Below are 19,679 nucleotides of genomic sequence, written 5' to 3' on the forward strand. Positions count from 1 at the left end.
AAGGCACAACTCCACCACAAAATTGTTTGCCTCCACCACAACTCCAAGCGAACGGACCGCGACTAGTGACGTGGCGAGGAGGCTTGCTGTAGGATTTGTGCGGCTAATCAGACGGCTATGAAGACGTTCGCGCCCAACCCCGGAAGCTTCTCGAGTCTGCTTCGTGGGAGGTTCACTTTTCTCAGATCTGATACTGAACCATCACCTCCACGTACACAAACAGATATTTCGGGCTGGTCCGAAGTTCCAAACCCTCCGATCACGATCCAACGTTCGCTGGGCGCGCAGAAAAGTCCGGCCTAGATCGTGACACCCACCGCCGACCGAAGACGCTTTCCCACTAGCGACACACACGGGTTCCCAACGGACACGCCTCCTGCCCTCCCGCGACACGCGAGAATCTGCAAAACAACCAGACGCTTCCCAAATTTCCACCCCGGGACACCGCAAGACGGCCCCACACAAACCTTCAAACCCGCGGGACCCATCCGCAGCGACAGAAACTAGGAAACCATCTCGTACGAGGGTTCGAGTCAAGTAGCACTGCATTTATCGCGCTGAACTCTGCCAGCCGGGCCCCACCCGGTGCTTGCTGGGCTGTGGATGGGCCACGCCTCCGCCGGTTCAGACAGCCGCTCCTGTATAAATAGCGGCCCCGCTCCTCGCTGCCTCCTCCTCTCCCGAGTCCGCAGCAGCCGCCGCCAGCAGCTGCGCAAAGGCTCGACAAACCCTAACCCTAGTCCATAGCTAGCTTAGCTTCCTTCCTCTCGATCTAGCTAGAGCCATGGCGCCGACCAAGGGCGAGGGGCCGGCCATCGGCATCGACCTCGGCACCACCTACTCGTGCGTCGGCGTGTGGCAGCACGACCGCGTCGAGATCATCGCCAACGACCAGGGCAACCGCACCACGCCCTCGTACGTCGCCTTCACCGACTCGGAGCGCCTCATCGGCGATGCCGCCAAGAACCAGGTCGCCATGAACCCCATCAACACCGTCTTCGGTGAGCACACCCTCCCTCTCTTTCCCTCGCGCCAGATCTGTTTTCTGTATGTGTGGTCGCTGCTAGATGCGTGCGCCGTTGACCCGTCGCTTGGAGCAGAGTTTTTGCTTCGCTAGATCCATCGAGTATGTTTGAACGAAATAACATGTCGTTGACCTGTCGCTTCGGTAGATCCGCCGAGTATGTTTGAGGCCATCCATGGTCTGCTTTCATAGTATTTTTTTGGATGGTTATAGGCTGCATCTTTTGGCTAAGTGTAGATCTGTGATGTGGCGTGGTCTTCTATAATTGTATATTTGTATATGTCTGCTAACTTTCTTGGATCTACTTTTGAAGCTTGTGTCCAGCTCCACTTATTGTGATTGTTTAATGGTCCTCAGCTGTGGTCCGTTTAGATCCATATATAGCTACAGGATCCTTGCTTCTATTTTTCACTTCATATTGTGGACAAAATATCTTTTACTCTGTTTTTTTTTCATAGAACTAAATATCCACAGTACTACACTTAAGTGTCTCCTAGCAGTTTTTTAAGCTAAGTAGTTGTCATCATTTTATTGCCAACTGCTGTTATTCTTTTGCATACTTTTTTTCAAAAATTCGAGGAGCATGTCTGCTAGCTTTCTTGGATCGGCTTTTGGATCTTGTATCTAGTTGCTCCTTTTATTACGTATGTTTTTCATGGTCCTCATTTAGATCCATAGGTAGCTGTAGGATTATTAGTTTGGCTTAATAGTATGAATTTATTTTATGGGCCATACATAAATTATTAGAGAAATCACACTTTAATTGTTCTCTGTTTGAGTCAATGAGGATGCCATTTTGTGCCCAATTGTTTTCTAATTTTTTTTGATAGGCTCTCTCAGCGTATTGTCTGATTATTTGAATATTGTTTTCTAAAGCTATATCTTATTTCTAAAGTTATATCTTATTTCTAAAAATCCAAGTTAAACTCGTGTTTTTGTTCAACATTTAAATATTGTTTCTTTCTTGGTCGTCCGGAACATTTGCCCTGTTTGGTGCCTTTAAGAATTTAGTTAGCATGTTGTGTGCACTTTTTTTGGCAGCTACACTAATAACCAAATAAATTGAGATACTTTTTGGCACACGTGTGTGTAACTCAATGTTATAGATGTTAAATTGGTCATCATTTATGGTGCTTCTGGATTAATCCTTCTTTGCCTTCATTATTCTGCATCCATTCTATAGAAGAATTGTTTTGTGTTCTGTGTGAACAAGTGCTGACATTTATGAGTATTTTGTAAGCCGTTAGGAAGCATGTTTATTGTACCTGTGCACTTTATTTTGTCTTATACATGTCCCACTGTTACAAATTATATTGATCTATTTTTTGGCATAATATGTAAGTGACTTATAAATGAATGTTCATTTTATTATTATTTGTGGTTGTTCTGGATTTTTTTTCCTGTTCTTATTGTGCTTTCTTTCTTGAGAACTATTACTATTTGTGTTCTCTGAGTGCGTATGTGTTTGAGGCCTAGTGACACTGCTGTTTGGCAGGTTAGCAATTACCAGTTTAATTATATCTAACTTCGCATAAACATCTAGTAATTACTTTACTTGTATAGATCCTGAATCCTGTAAATTATGAATGAAGTTCCACCCCATACTACTGCTTATAGCTGCCATATATGTACCTAGCGTTTTATTGCCCATGTTTTTTTACCATATGTAACTGGATGCAATTATGTGCAAGTTATATGTGGTCACTGGATTGCATGTAACTCTGTACATGCTTGTGAACCAAGTACAAGTAAGGTTCACGTAGCTTCTTGAACCTTAGGGAACAGCCGCATAACACCATTAACTTGAAAACCACTTACCTTATCCCAAAACTGCTCCTACCACAATATAAGGGGTAAGGAATGGTTTTTGGTTTGTGAGGTCATGCGGATTTTTCACCAAGGTTCAAGTGGTTATCTGGATCTTTTGACTTAAGTGCATATGAACCATGTGGCAGGTTAGCAATTACCAGTTTAATTATATCTAACTTCACATAAGCATCTAGTAATTAGTTTACTTGTATAGATCCTGAATCCTGTAAATTATGAATGAAGTTCCACCCCATACTACTGCTTATAGCTGCCATATATATACCTAGTGTTTTATTGCCCATGTTTTTCTTACCATATGTAACTGGATGCAATTATGTGCAAGTTATATGTGGTCACTGGATTGCATGTAACTCTGTACATGCTTGTGAACCAAGTACAAGTAAGGTTCACGTAGCTTCTTGAACCTTAGGGAACAGCCGCATAACACCATTAACTTGAAAACCACTTACCTTATCCCAAAACTGCTCCTACCACAATATAAGGTTTAAGGAATGGTTTTTAGTTTGTGAGGTCATGCGGATTTTTCACCAAGGTTCAAGTGGTTATCTGGATCTTTTGACTTAAGTGCATATGAACCATGTGCATGCTTTCACATACTTTTCCAGTATTGCGATTTATTCAAGGCCAAATAAAAACCTCCACAGAAATATAAAGTTCTAGGAAGGTACACATAACCTCTAGAAAGTTGCATAGAACCATTTAATTTTGAACCACATTTTTTATCCCAAAGTTGCTCTGCAGAACAGTTTAAGGGGTACACTATATGGTTTGAGGTTGTGGTTATTCATCAAAATTGGAGTGTATCCAAATATTTTTGGAAGAACTTTGAATTATATATGTACATATGGGCTGCAAGAATGTGTGAGACAAATGTGGTCACTGTATTGCATATGGACCTTGTGCATGCTTTCAGTTCCTTGTGCAATAGTTTGTGACTTATTCAAGCTATAATAAAGACACAGGAATATGTACGAGTAAGGGATAGATTGTTTGGTTTGAAATTTATAAATTTAAGTGGATACTACTCCATCAAAGCTCACTGTTCGTCTAACATGTTCTTCATAAGAACTTCAAAATAAAATACATCCTCTAGTACCATCAAATTAATAAATTGGTCAACAGTCTTTTTAAGTGAACCATTGCTGATAAATTCATTCAAATTCTTGAGTCATTGTCTTTGTTTGTGTTACTGTTGGAACTTAAAGCCAGTTCTTCTAACAGTCAGTTTGTTTATGAAACAATGCAGATGCGAAGCGTCTTATTGGCAGAAGGTTTGCTGATGCCCCTGTCCAGAGTGATATTAAGATGTGGCCGTACAAGGTTATTCCTGGCCCCGCAGACAAGCCTATGATTGTAGTGCAGTACAAGGGTGAGGACAAGCAGTTCTCAGCTGAAGAAATTTCTTCCATGGTCCTCATCAAGATGCGTGAGATCGCTGAGGCTTACCTAGGAGTAACTATTAAGAATGCTGTTGTCACCGTGCCTGCTTACTTCAATGATTCCCAGAGGCAGGCAACCAAGGATGCCGGTGTTATTGCTGGTCTTAATGTGATGCGTATCATCAACGAGCCAACAGCAGCTGCAATTGCTTATGGTCTTGACAAGAAGGCTACCAGCGTCGGTGAGAAGAATGTGCTTATCTTTGACCTTGGTGGTGGCACTTTTGATGTCTCTCTCCTTGCCATTGAGGAGGGTATTTTTGAGGTGAAGGCCACGGCTGGTGACACTCACCTTGGTGGGGAGGACTTTGACAACCGTATGGTGAACCACTTTGTCCAAGAGTTCAAGAGGAAGCACAAGAAGGATATCAGTGGAAACCCCAGGTCTTTGAGAAGGCTCAGGACTTCTTGTGAGAGGGCGAAGAGGACCCTTTCTTCCACTGCCCAAACCACCATTGAGATCGATTCACTCTTCGAGGGAGTTGATTTCTATTCCACCATCACCAGGGCCAGGTTTGAGGAGCTCAACATGGACCTCTTCAGGAAGTGCATGGAGCCAGTGGAGAAGTGCCTGAGGGATGCCAAGATGGACAAGAGCACTATCCATGATGTTGTGCTTGTTGGTGGTTCCACCAGAATCCCCAGAGTTCAGCAGCTGCTGCAGGACTTCTTCAACGGGAAGGAGCTCTGCAAGAGCATCAACCCTGATGAAGCTGTTGCCTACGGTGCTGCCGTCCAGGCTGCAATCCTCAGCGGTGAGGGGAACGAGAAGGTGCAGGACCTTCTCCTCCTCGATGTCACCCCACTGTCTCTTGGTCTTGAGACTGCTGGAGGAGTCATGACTGTGCTCATCACCAGGAACACCACCATCCCCACCAAGAAGGAGCAGGTCTTCTCCACCTACTCGGACAACCAGCCTGGTGTGCTCATCCAGGTGTTTGAGGGTGAGAGGACAAGGACCAGGGACAACAACCTGCTCGGCAAGTTTGAGCTCTCTGGCATCCCGCCTGCGCCCAGGGGTGTTCCCCAGATCACTGTCTGCTTCGACATTGATGCCAACGGTATCCTGAATGTCTCTGCTGAGGACAAGACCACTGGCCAGAAGAACAAGATCACCATCACCAACGACAAGGGCAGGCTGAGCAAGGACGACATTGAGAAGATGGTCCAGGACGCAGAGAAGTACAAGTCTGAGGACGAGGAGCACAAGAAGAAGGTTGACGCCAAGAATTCCCTGGAGAACTACGCCTACAACATGAGGAACACCATCCAGGACGAGAAGATCGCCTCCAAGCTGCCTGCTGATGACAAGAAGAAGATCGAGGACGCCGTTGACGCCGCGATCCAGTGGCTTGACGCCAACCAGCTCGGTGAGGTTGACGAGTTTGAGGACAAGATGAAGGAGCTGGAGGGCCTCTGCAACCCCATCATCGCCAAGATGTACCAGGGCGCCGGTGCTGACATGCCCGGAGGCATGGACGAGGACGCGCCGGCTGCGAGCGGCGGTGCTGGCCCCAAGATCGAGGAGGTCGACTAAGTTAGTCGCTTTTATATAGTGAGAAATACACTATACACCATTTGATTCAGTCCTGGGTGCCAATCATATCACCTGGGCTGGAAGTTTTGTTGTACTTTTTGGTCTGTAGCATCACGAGACTTGTGTGTGTCGTGAACAATGCAATGATGCATGTTTTGGCTCATTGTTGATTTCAGCTTAATGCTTATTATTTGGACTACCCTACCCGTGTGATTTCATTCTGAATTCTTAGCTTAAATTTGGTTGTTGCCATTCAGTGAAATGCCTTACAAGTCTGTATCCTTTTCTGCTGCACCCCAGAGCTATTCCGGGGCTATGGCTCCAGGCTCAAACTATAGTGGTAGGTTGGGTTGGGGCTATGGCTCCAGGCTCAAACTATAGTGGTAGGTTGCAAAAAGTCTGAGTACAAAGTCTGAGCGGAGGTCCAGGGAGCGCTTGGGTACACTGAGTCGCAAAAAGTCTGAGTCTTGCAGTATTTCCTGTTTCGTTGCTAAATATTTTAGAGATTACAATATGGATTATGGAGGTTGCTAAATATTTTAGAGATTACAATATATGGACTATGGAGCAAAATGAGCTCTAAAATATACGTCCGTCTGTAGTTCATATTGAAATCTTTAAAAATCATCTACTCGCAGGCCGGCCATCTTCTTGGCGAGAAATTGCGCTCTTGACTTCGCCTTGTGTTGATGTGAATTCAGAGTTGCCACTGCCACGCATTTACTATTTTTCAGTTTGAGTATCATTTTTTTTAGAATTGTTTGGATTGCTTACCACATGTGTCACGTGGTAGTTTGAGTACTCCCTCCATCCATCTATATAAGGCCTAACCCCAAATTTCATTTTTCCATCTATACAAGGCCAAATGAGCTAACCGATGTGTCTCCCTTTTAATTCTCTCTTGCAAGTCGTGTGTGGTCCATTCCTCGTGAAAATGCGCTGGCCGCCACATTGATTTGCTTGCATGCATAGCGCCACCATATTTCCAATGGAGCAGCTAGCTCTATCTTTCAGCGAATGCATGCATCATTTGAGGAGTTATGATTGGGCATGCGTGTAGAGAACGGAAGAGATAAATTTGCATGCGGGGGATTAAGTGAGGGAGGCCAGCGGCTAGGCATTTAAAAGAGGCCGCCTGCAAGATTTACACGGGACCCAAAATTTGGTTTGCCTGCGATTCGGTTGGTCAAATACTACTTCCCAAATTTGCTCCTCATTTTGCGCACATGCCTTGATATGAGAGGTTCAAAAGTTAGGCCCTATATAGATGGAAGGAGGGAGTATCTATTTTAGCTTGTGGAAACGCACGTGTATAGTCGTTTTCCACGGCCACGGCCAGAGCCAAAAACGGGTCGTCTAAAGGGACGTGCAAATATACACATGGTCAAAACCTCGACAACGTCTACACATGGACGATGTGAAGTGAAGCCATCGTGGATAACCGAAAGAGAACCGCCAATTGCAGAAGCTGTTGGAGACGAGGATGGCGCCATCCGGAGCCAAAGCACGACTAGTTTTCCCTAAAAATGAAAGAGTGAGAGCAACAAGTGAATCTTGGCGCCCTCTGCAGCCTGCCAGATCCGGCAGTGGAGAAACGCCGTGGGGGATTTGAGAAGAAGAGGGTTTGGGGACAGGAAAGGGCCAGGGAAGAAGATCACCAGCGGCTCAGTTGATTAGGAATGATGTGGGTTGGATGCCATTTAGTTAGTGCTATCTTTTCTAAAAAAATTAGTTAGTGCTATACTGCTATACATCTGCTGCTGCTATGAAATACAGTACATTTGCCGAGAAAAAGATTGGCTTCTACCGAATGTATTCAGTGCTCTCTAGTGTTGATTCATTCAGAGCCTAGTAACTCTGCTGCTGCTGCTGCTAATGAATACTCCTATGTTGGATGCTTGCTGAGACTTGTGAATTTTGTTAGACATTGTTGCTGCTAGTTAGGCTGCCTATATGACGCAGTACTGCTCTACGAAATTCCTATCAAACTTTTGCAGATGGAAGTAGACGTCTTGTTGAGCATCGGTGTCTGTATATAGATCCTTTGTTTGAATTACAATACAAACAGTATAGTTGTTAGGATTAACCACTGCAACTATAACTTGTTTGAATTACTGTTGAAATGGTAGTTACTATAAGGTGATACTTAAATATATCTGCTGTAAAACTGAACGTGTATATGAGGAAATCTCTAGACATCCAAAACTTGCCAGTTGAGTTGAGTGATCATCTCAAACCGACGCATCATCATCTGATCATGTAGAGTAGAGAGTAGAGGGGTGGCAAAGCAGAGCGCCAGGAACGAATCTCCTCGCTCACATCCTTCCTGCGGCGTCGCTCCCATGATCTCATCTTCGGCCCTCAGTATGATATGAGGCCAACTCCACCGCGCGACCCCAAACGGACGTCCGTTTTGTCCGGTTTCGGTCCGTTTGGGTAGGAATTTGGGGTCGTGTCCGGGGCTGTCCTGGGATGCGGTGGCCGTGCGTCCAGCGCGCGGCCGCATCCATTTGCCCCATCCTGTCCGCGAGGGTCAAAAATGCCTAAATTTGCATCAAACTACTTCCAACCCAAATGTTTGTCCGAAAATTAAAATAGTTTTACAACCCAATTGAAATTGTCTTAAATAAAATAGTTTTACAACCAAATCGAAATTGTCTTGACTGAACATAAATTGGACCAATACATCTATTGGTTGCCAATGTGATCCCAGACGTGCTCAACCAAGTCATTTTGAAGATTCAAATGAGTGTGTCAATCACGCATCTCATGGTGGAATTGGACAAACTGTTCAAATGTGGCCGGGTCTTGGTGCAGGGGCTTAATATTTTCACCTTGATAATCAAATCCTTGGTCAAAGATACTCTCATCACGCTCATCCTCAACGATCATGTTGTGCATGATCACACAAGCAGTCATCACCTCCCAAAGCTTCCTTTCATCCCATGACAGTGCAGGGTTTCGAACGATACCCCACCGGGATTGAAGCACACCGAAAGCACGTTCCACATCCTTTCTAACACTCTCTTGCATTTGGGCAAATCTTTTTCTCTTCTCACCTTGGGGTTTCGAGATTGTCTTCACAAAAGTTGACAACTGAGGATATATACCATCTGCTAGATAGTATCCTTTGTTGTACTGGTGGCCGTTGATCTCAAAGTTGACAGGTGGGGAGTTTCCTTCTGCAAGCCCCGCGAAGACTGGAGAACGTTGCAGCACGTTGATATCATTGTGAGAACCTGCCATACCGAAGAAAGAATGTCATATCCAAAGATCTTGCGATGCCACCGCTTCTAATATGAAGTGCACCCGTTAACATGCCCCTTGTACTGGCCCTGCCAAGCAAATGGACAGTTCTTCCACTCCCAATGCATATGATCAATGCTGCCAAGCATGCCTGGAAAGCCTCTAGCTGCATTGGTTGCCAACAATCTCTCTGTATCAGCGGCAGTTGGCTGCCTCAAGTACTCTGGGCCAAACACCTCGATCACAGCCTGGCAAAACTTGTACATTGACATCAGACATGTTGTCTCACTCATACGCACATACTCGTCCACCAGATCGCCTGGAATACCATATGCAAGCATGCGGATGGCCGCGGTGCATTTCTGGTAAGAGGAGAATCCAAGCTTGCCAAGGGCATCCGTCTTGCACTCGAAGTATGGGTCATGAGCAACCACTCCCTCTCGGATACGATTGAACACATGCCTTGCCATACGAAAACGGCGACGAAATTTATCCGGCTTGAAGAGCGGGGTGTTGGCAAAGTAATCGGCATAGAGCAGGGCGTGGCCTCTCTCCCTGTTGCGGTTCAGGTTGGGAGCCTTGCCAGGGAGTGACCCCCTGTACCGAGGAAGCTGCCGTTGAATATGGTCGTTCACGACCAGTGCAGCCACCACAAGTTCTTCATCATCCGACGACGAATCGTCCGATGAACAAAGGAAGTGATGGAAGAAAAACTCGTCTCCACTGTCCATACCTTTGTTGGCAAAAGGTCAAACACCTTGCGGTCGCGGTGGCGAAGCGGCCGCGATGATCACCTCGACGTAGCAGGGGTGGTTGCCGGCCGGCTACTGGCCGCTCTGGAGCTCTCGTCGTGAAAGTGCGTTATGACGACTAGAGGGGGGGGGGTGAATAGGCGATTTTTATGAATTCTTCACTGAGGAATTTGCCGGTGAGGAAATTCCTTAGCGAAGAACTATTAGCAGCGGAATAAGTACTCAGAAGTAAGCATAACAGAATACACGCATGGTCATCAAGATGAAATGAAGACTAGCACAGAGTACAGAAAGCGTAATCACAGGATAACACAAGATGAAGACAAATAGACTGAAGAAATTGAACTGAGGAAATTGAGAAAGTCTTCAGTCAAAGTCTTCAAACACAGATATGAACAAACACTCAACACAGTAATGAGGAAATGAAAGGGTTGAGGAAATAGAACCAGTTAGGTTGGTGAAGACAATGATTTGGTAGACCAGTTCCAACTGCTGTCTCAGTTGTACGTCTGGTTAGAGCGGCTGAGTATTTAAACTCGAGGACACGCAGTCCCGGACACCCAGTCTCTGAGCACGCAGCTCAGGACACCCGGTCCTCACCGTATTCTCCTTGAACTAAGGTCACGCAGACCTCGTCCAATCACTCGTGGTAAGTCTTCAGGCGACTTCCAAACCTTCACAGACTTGGTCACTCGGCGATCCACAATTCCTCTTGGATGCTCTAGACCTTGACGCCTAACCGTCTGGAAGAAGCACAGTCTTCAAAGGTAACAAGCGTCGGATCCACGCGGGATCAATTTCTTCAGTGATGCTCAATCACTTTGGGGTTTGTAGGTGTTTGGGTTTGGGATTTTCCTCACTTGATGATTTTCGCTCAAAGTCCTCGGAGGATGGGTTGCTCTCAAATGACAAGTGTCAAGTTCTCTCGGAGCAGCCAACCAGCTAGTGGTTGTAGGGGGCGGCTATTTATAGCCTAGGGAGCAGCCTGACATGATAAGACATAAATGCCCCTCAATGATAATGACCGTTAGGTGGATAAGATATTTTGGGACAGCTGGCGCGCAGCACAACAACGGTCGGAAATTTGACTCTCAAATTCCTTAGGGCTATCATGTTCCTCGCTGTGTAGGTAATTCGCACTGGCGAATTCCTAACTCCTCAGTCAGAACAAATTCAACAGCGACCAGAAGAACTTCGTCTCTGTCACTGAAGAAAGTGACTGAACTGTATGAGATTTCCAAAGGCTTCACTCAAAGGGATTGGTAGGTGTAGGATTTGAGTTGAGCATCACATGGAAATTTTTCCTTAGTATTTCCTCGACCCCCTTTAACAGTACGGTGTTTCCTATGACTCAAGAAAGAGAAAGTGAAACTACGAAAACAAAAGTCTTCACGCTTCATGTTCCACAAATGAATACCAAGTCTTCAAGGTCACACCAATTTCTTCACTTTCAAAGTCTTCAGAAAGTCTTCAGAATATCAAAGTCTTCAGTTGAAGAACGTCATTTTTAGGGGTCGACTTTCTCTGTAAATATCAAACTCCTCATAGACTTATAGACCTGTGTACACTCACAAACGCATTAGTCCCTTAACCTATAAGTCTTCAATACACCAAAATCACTAAGGGGCACTAGATGCACTTACAATCTCCCCCTTTTTGGTGATTGATGACAACATAGGTTAAGTTTTCAACGGGGATAAACATATGAAGTGTATACACTGATATTGAGGAATTTGATTGCAAGATATGGAAGAACTCCCCCTGAAGATGTGCATAGTGAGGAATTTGCTTTTGAGGCAATGCACATTTGAAGAGTTGAATCATGGAGATCTCCTCCTATATCTTGTAATTCATACACGCATTTGATATATAATATGAAGAATTTGAAATGCATGATGAAATATGGTGCCTGATGAGATTCAGCATGCGTGCAAAGTCATTAACGAGGAATAAGCATGCAGAGCATAATGCAACAAAAGTATCAGCGCACCATCGGGTTTAAGATTACAACTTGATCCAAATAAAAGTTTCAGAAGAACGAGAGTTGTAACTTAAAAAATGCCCTTAATATAGACCCGCTTGAAGACTAACTCAGATTTCTCCCCCTTTGTCATCAAATGACCAAAAGGATTGAAACTGAGGACTAACGCCCCTGAAGAATATCAAGTCGATGGAGGAGCGCCAGTGTTGTCGGGGTTGTTTGTTGTAGCAGGGCCTGCCGCAGTGTCGTCCAAATCTTCAAACTCATCAGTGTCACGTGATGAAGAATAAGAGCTGGCCACCAAGGAAGGAACTTTGACCTTCTTGAATTTCTTCGGTGGAGGTGCAGACCAGTCAAATTCTTCCTTGAGACCCATATTCTTCAGATCAGCAGCGCTGTAGACATGAGAGAGAACAACCTAGGTACGGTTGAAGGTTTCATGGAGGTAGTAGTGGTTCTTCTTCACTGCATTGTGTGTTGAGGTCATGTTGTGAAGAATTGAACCAAACTGACGCTTTACCCATTTATGATTGCGATCAACCTTCTGATGCAGACTGAGGAGTAACTCATGGTCAGTCATCACCCTGGGTGCTGTGGCTTGAGGATTTTGCTTGGCTGAGGTATTGGCGGCAGAGTCATGTGTGGCAGAATCGTCATTGGTAGAGTAAGATGCAGCCTTGCGAAATTGACCATCCAATGGACGAATGCCTTCATCGATCACAGCAGCGGCCTTGCCTTTATCATCAGCTGATGAAACAGTCCGTTTGAGGACTTCAATGGGAGGCAAGTAGCTACCGTGGTTCAGAGTGTCAGTTTTGTAATTCAGTGAAGATCTTGCCGTGATGAATCTCATAATCCAAGGAGCATAGGGCTTCAGTTCGAATGGTGACATAGCAATATTGGCCAGAGTCCTCATGAAGAAATCATGGAAGTTTACGGGAACGCCATGAATGATGTTGAAAAAAGCATATTCTTCATGATGCCAATGACTTCTTCATCATTTGAGTCGTGGCCTTTGATGGGGCTCATTGTCTTCATCAGAATTCGATAGACAGTCCGAGGCACATAGAGTAATTCCTTGACGAGGAATTTGGTTTGTGGGGCCTGCCTTGGCTTCAATGGCTTCATCAGCACTTGCATATAGTGATTTGAAAGTTCTGGTTCGTTGTAGATACAACGAGCATCATCAAGTGGAGGACTGAGTGGTAGAGCACGAAGCAATTCAGTTGCTGGTGCCTTGTAGTGAGTATTTTCAGACATCCAGTCTAATACCCAGGAGTTCACGTCTTCAGCGTCTCCGGTGATGTGCAGAGTTGCATAGAACTGAAGAATGAGTTCTTCATTCCAGTCACAGATATCAATGCAGAAATTTAGAAGTCCTGCATCGTGAAGAACACTGAGGACTGGCTCAAAGCCGGGCAGAGACTCCATGTCCACATGAGGAATATGTGCATGATCGAAGACTTTGTCTTTGTTGAAGAGCACTGAAGAATAGAAATTGGCTTGGCTAGCAGTCCAGAAACGCCTCTTCCTTATGCGAGAAGAATCATATGGATTATAATCAGTGAAGAATACGTGCTCGGCAAAGAAATCTTCAGCCTTGAACTTCTGTTTGCTTGAGAACGGATTCTTTTGCTTTGGCAGAGGGATGTCAGTGAGTTGCATCACCACCTCAGGAATCGCGAGCTCAGGTTCTTCAGGCTGAGGAATTTCTTGTTCCTCAAAAGGTGCAATCTGAGGATCAGCAGCAGCAGGTTCATCAGCACTAGTGGCTGGAATTTCTTCATGCACAGAGAGAGTGGGTTGAGTTTCTTCAGAGCCCAATTGAATGGTTGGTGCGGGGGACTGAGGAATCTGTTGGAGCGGGGTGAAGAGAGGAGTATTGGGATGCTGACTTACCCAAAAATCATCATTCATCACAGGTGTGGTGCATCCTATATCCACATCTTCATCTTCAATTTCCTCAACACCAGCCTCTTCAGCTGTGAACTGAGGCGTCGGCGAGGAAATGACTGGCGTTGAAGGGATTGCGTCCACTTCAATTTCTTCATCAATCTGCTCTAACGAAGCAGCATAATGATGTTCTTCATCAGATCCGATGGGGATCTCATAGTCTTCTCCAAAAGGAACAAGGTCCTTTGACGGCATGGAGGAAATCGGAATAGCATCAATTGGATTTTCGAGTGAGCTGGTCATGGGCTTCATTTTCTTCACAGCCGAAGAATTTAACACAACTGATGCCTTCCTTTTCTTCACTGCAGCTCGCTCTGCAGCCTTGGTCTTCTTCACATCAAATGCACATGGAAGAATTGGAGTTGGTGTAGGTGCAGATGGAGCTGAGGAATCTGGTTGATTTTCTTCAGGCGCAACTGATGCAGTTGCCCTGACTTCTTCAGTTTCTTCAGGCGCACCACTAGTGGATGCCCTGGCAATTTCTTCAGCGGCTGGAATAGGATCATCAGCCCTGGAACTAGCATTTTCATTAGCAGCCTGAACTTCATCAGCGGTGCTGGCATGTTCTTCAGTCGGCTGAGCTGAGACTTCAGCCTGAGGAATTTCATGTTGCGTTGGGGCTGCAACATTGGTGAATTTCTTCGTTAGATTGACGAATCTGACTTTGGCTCCTTGCCAATCAGCATAGTAGGCATCAAAGTCCTTGCTGAGGGCTTGAATTTCAGACTGAGCCTGGAGAAGTTCCTCAGGTGTCATTCTGACAACGTTTTTCTTCAGGAGCTTCTCCTTTCTGTATTGAGATTTCTTAATCTCTCTTGCATTTTCAAACTTCCATTTCTCTTCAATGATGAAATGGGTCAACATGTGATTTTGACCAGCGGTCAGATGAAAATCAGGCATGGGGGTGTTTGGATCCTTGTGCCAGAGATCAATATAATCAAGGATTTTCCTCGGATCCAACAGCAGTGGCACAGATGTGCCTTTGGCTCTAGCGGCCTTCACCTGTCTGTCTCTGATGATTTCTGCGAGTTCATCATCAGAAGCTTCATCATCAGATGGCACATGGAATGCGACCTGTTTCTTCTTTGGACTTGGCCGAGGACCTCGTCCAGCTGTTGCTTTGGTCTTCAGCAGAGTAGGGCCAGATGGTGACTTTGGTGCAGCCGAGGAACTTGCTGAAACACCAGAGGCAATCGAGAAACCAGCAGTCCTTTGACATGTAGTCAGATGCATAGGAGCCGAGGACTTTGAAGGAGCAGTAGCAGTGTGAGGAATTTGCCGTGAGGACGCTGCTGTGGAACTTGGCCTTGAGGGCGCTGTTGGTGAAGCACTTGGCTTACGAGCAGGCTTCTTTGGCATGGATTTCCTCGGTTTGACCGAGGCCTCAGTAGCAGTAGCAGTGGCAGAATCCTCATTGAATTTCTTCACTGCCTCCTTGGCTTGTCTTGCCAATTTGGCTTGGCGCTTAGCACATTCTTCAGGAAAGTCCTCACCACGTTTGATGCTTGTGGGATCAGCTACTTGGCCAGGTGCCAATGGAGCTCTTGGGCACGGAGGATTGAGGGCGAATTTCTTCATGTACTTTGGAGTCACATATCTGTATTCCCTCCATTCCCTTGCCCATCTCCGTTCAATCTTCTGAATGCGCACCTTGTGCTGATTTTTGTTTTGTTTGCCATATTTTGCTTCATCAGGTGTGCAATAGTCAGCATAGATTTCTTCAGGGATTTCAAACGCAGTCATAACCTCAGGTTTCTTTCCTCCTTTGTGCGGCTTCTTACCATCTGCCATATTCTTCAGTTGAGGAATTTGAACAAATGAGTTCTCTGAAGAAGTATGCAGTTTTTCTTCGAGGAACGCTGCAAATGAGTTAAGTTGATGAGAACCTAGTGATTCAGCAGCAGACATGAGTACCTGTGAACAGAGTACATGTGCGAGGAATTTGGAGAGGTCATATGCGTTCTGAGAAGGTTTTTGAAAAGAACAAGTTTTGAGGAATTTGACCAGATGAACCTTGAGGAATTTCACTAAGCGTTCTTGTCTTAGGTTCCAGAGTTGTACAGATCGAAGATCCACACAATTAGGGAATCTTGAAGAAAATGGTTGCTTAGAGAAACAGTTCAAGATCATATGAAGTGTGTGGTGTTCGTATGTGTGAAGATTTGAAGAATAAACACCTTTGAAGATTTTCAAGAAAGCTTGAGAATCAAGGCGAGTAATAAAAGTAACTTTTAATTACCCAAAATGAAGAACACGACGAACTGAGAAGAACAGACAGGAAGTTCGTCAGGTTAGATCTTCCTTGCCCTAACTCGGCGGAGGAAGACAGCTATGGAGGCGGCGGAGTGAAGATTTCCGCAGTCGGCGTGAGTATGACGGCGACGAGGTCGAGGCAGTGAAGCTCTTCCTCACCGGCGACCATGGAGTAGCGGTGGCGCTAGGGTTTGAGGAGCTCGAGCGGGAGAGAAGCGATCGAGCGGAGTAAATGAAGTGAGGAAGGAGACAGGGGTATTTATAGACACGGTGAAAAACTGTTCACCCGAAGATTTAGGACGAACGTGCCCCTGCCCTTTCTCCTTCACGCGACATGTGTCACCCACGTACTGTGTAGTGGAGATCGTGTACGATCGTGGGTGAATAAAATAATGCATCGTGTAATGCGGAACAGTTTGAGCGGCAAAACCGAAAATTTGGATAAGATTTGTTTTAATGTTTCGTTCGCAATTTCTTCAGCTGACAAGGACACAATGAAGATTTTGAACGAGTTTCAAATGGAATGCACATGAAGAATTTGTGAATAGATTGGTTGAGTATAGCATAGAGGGGGAAGGGTCTGATCACATTCACTTAGCAGAAAAATCAACTTGAAGAAATAACTATAAGTGAATGCTGTAGAGGACATAAACTCACATATATATATATATAGCCAATGAAGAAAAATGAAGGGAACAGTGAAGATTTTGTAAAGTTGAAGAATTTGAAAAATTGAAGAATTTCAAAACTGAGGAAAAACTCAAATTGAAGATTTTCAACTTTTTGTGGTGGCTTGTCCCACCGTATAAGAATGATGATTTCAGACACCGCGTACAATTGTCGTAGGGTTCTGAGAATCAAATTCTTCATTAATTTCTTCACACTTAAAGTGTTATTCTTCATTGATTGAAGAAAAACGTTTCTTCATGTGTTGCACATCTATGTCATCAATTTTGCATAAGTGTTAGGATGTGTGTCTTTTTCAAAGAACATTCGAAGATTCTAAGATATTTAGCTCACACCGCAACTTGCTAAATCTCTTCTCATCCAAGGGCTTAGTGAAGATATCAGCTAGCTGTTCTTCAGTCTTCACGTGCTCGATGGAGATATCGCCCTTCAACACATGATCACGAAGAAAATGATGACGAATCTGAATGTGCTTTGTCTTCGAGTGCTGAACTGGGTTGTGAGCAATCTTGATGGCACTCTCATTGTCGCAGAGGAGAGGCACATTCTTCACGTTGACGCCATAGTCCTTGAGCGTTTGCTTCATCCAAAGCAGTTGAGCACAGCAAGAGCCAGCAGCAATGTATTCAGCTTCCACAGTGGATAGTGATACGCAGTTCTGTTTCTTCGAGGACCAACAGACCAAAGATCATCCGAGGAAATGACAAGTGCCAGAAGTTGACTTGCGGTCCACACGATCACCAGCATAGGCAGAGCCAGAATATCCAACGAGATCAAAAACCGAGCCCTTGGGGTACCATAATCCTAGTGTTGGTGTGTGAGCTAGATATCAAAGAATATGCTTCACAGCCTTATGGTGTGATTCCTTCGGTGCAGCTTGAAATCGGGCACACATGCAAACACTAAGCATTATATCTGGCCTAGATGCACATAAGTACAATAAAGAACCAATCATGGAGCGGTATACCTTGTGATCGAAGTCAATACCATTTTCATCAGTGCATAGATTGCCTTTTGTGGGCATAGGAATTTTGACGCCTTTGCAATCTTGCATGCCGAATTTCCTCAGTACATCTTTGAGGTATTTCTCCTGAGATATGAATATGCCATTGCGCTGTTGACAAATTTGAAGACCTAAGAAGAATTTCAACTCTCCCATCATAGACATTTGATATTCTTCACTCATCATATAGGCAAATTCATCACTATAACGTTGGTCAGTACAACCAAAGATAATATCATCAACATATATTTGGCACACAAACAGTTCACCATCATAAGATTTAGTAAAGAGAGTAGGGTCGAGTGAACCGGGTGTGAAGCCATTCTTCACGAAGAATTCCTTCAATGTATCATACCACGCCCGAGGGGCTTGCTTGAGGCCATAGAGGGCCTTATTAAGTTTGACGACTTTGTCAGGATTCTTTGGATCTTCAAAACCTGGGGGTTGAGCAACATATACTTCTTCCTCAAGCTTACCATTGAGGAATGCACTTTTCACATCCATTTGATATAAGATGATATCATGATGATTAGCATAAGCAAGTAATATGCGAATAGCCTCAAGTCTAGCAACAGGTGCAAAAGTTTCATCTAAATCAATTCCTTCAACCTGTGTGTAGCCTTGAGCTACCAGTCGTGCCTTATTCCTTACCACAAGGCCATTTTCATCTTGCTTGTTGCGGTAGATCCACTTTGTGCCAATGATATTATGCTTGCGAGGATCTGGACGTTTGACCAGTTCCCAGACATTGTTGAGCTCGAACTGATGTAATTCTTCTTGCATAGCTTGAATCCACTCCGGCTCCAAAAATGCTTCATCTATCTTAGTGGGCTCTGTGATAGAGACAAAAGCATAGTGCCCACAAAAGTTAGATAAATGTGAAGCTTTTGAGCGTGTGAGAGGACCTGGCGCTTCAATGTCATCGATGATCTTGTCAACTTGTACTTCTTTTGCAACGCGAGGATGAGCTGGTTGTCGTCGAGGTGTTTGATCATTTTCCTCAGCACCATTGTCTTCATCATTATTTTCAGGTGCGTCAGCTCGACGTTCTTCGCGTACTGGAATGAATTCTTCAGCAAATTCTTCAGTAGGAATGACATCCTCAGTTGCCTTGAACTTGATAGAATCCTCAGGTGCTGTTTCATCTAACACAGAAGTTAGGTGCTCTCTTTGCGAGCCATTAGTTTCATCGAACCGCACATCTACAGTTTCAACAATCTTGTGAAGAGCGATGTTGAAGACTCTGTAGGTGTGCGAGTCCTTTCCGTAACCAAGCATAAAACCTTCATGTGCTTTCGGTGCAAATTTAGAATTATGGTGAGGATCTCTAATCCAACATTTTGCACCGAAGACTTTGAAATAACTCACATTGGGTTTCTTGTCAGTGAGGAGTTCATAGGCCGTCTTCTTGAAGAATTTGTGAAGATATACTCTGTTGATGATGTGGCACGCAGTATCAATTGCATCAATCCAAAAACGATGAGGCGTTTTGTATTCATCAAGCATAGTGCGAGCCATCTCAACAAGAGTTCTGTTCTTGCGCTCCACGACGCCATTTTGCTGAGGAGTATAAGGAGCAGATAACTCATGAGTAATACCAAGTTCATCAAGATAGTCATCAAGACCGGAATTCTTGAACTCAGTTCCATTGTCACTTCTGATGTGCTTGATCTTCACACCAAAGTTGGTTGAAGCCCTCGAGGAAAATCGTTTGAAGACTTCCTGCACTTCATGTTTGTAAGTAACAATGTGTACCCAAGTATATCGAGAGTAATCATCAACAATGACAAAACCATATAGAGATGCAGCATTAGAGAATGCTGAGTAATGATTAGGTCCGAAGAGGTCCATGTGAAGCAATTCGAATGGACGAGTAGTGGTCATGATAGTCTTTGCTGGATGCTTGGCCTTGGTCATTTTTCCAGCTTCACAGGCTCCGCATAAGTGATGCTTGAGGAATTTGACATTCTCAAT

The 19,679-nt window shown here is 44.8% G+C and overlaps 1 protein-coding gene across 1 annotated transcript; it reads left to right on the forward strand.

Moving 5' to 3' along the window:
• The first annotated feature begins 657 nt into the window (after window positions 1–657).
• Window positions 658–6,032, forward strand: LOC119312522 (heat shock cognate 70 kDa protein 2-like). The gene is made up of 2 exons (XM_037588260.1): window positions 658–1,001; window positions 4,101–6,032. Exons 1-2 carry the CDS (start codon window positions 785–787, stop codon window positions 5,828–5,830), a joined length of 1,947 nt encoding a protein of 648 aa, XP_037444157.1. The 5' UTR covers window positions 658–784; the 3' UTR covers window positions 5,831–6,032.
• The last annotated feature ends 13,647 nt before the right edge of the window (window positions 6,033–19,679 follow it).

Source organism: Triticum dicoccoides, chromosome 5B (assembly GCF_002162155.2).
Source record: "Triticum dicoccoides isolate Atlit2015 ecotype Zavitan chromosome 5B, WEW_v2.0, whole genome shotgun sequence".
In the NCBI taxonomy this organism is placed as follows: Eukaryota; Viridiplantae; Streptophyta; class Magnoliopsida; order Poales; family Poaceae; genus Triticum; species Triticum dicoccoides.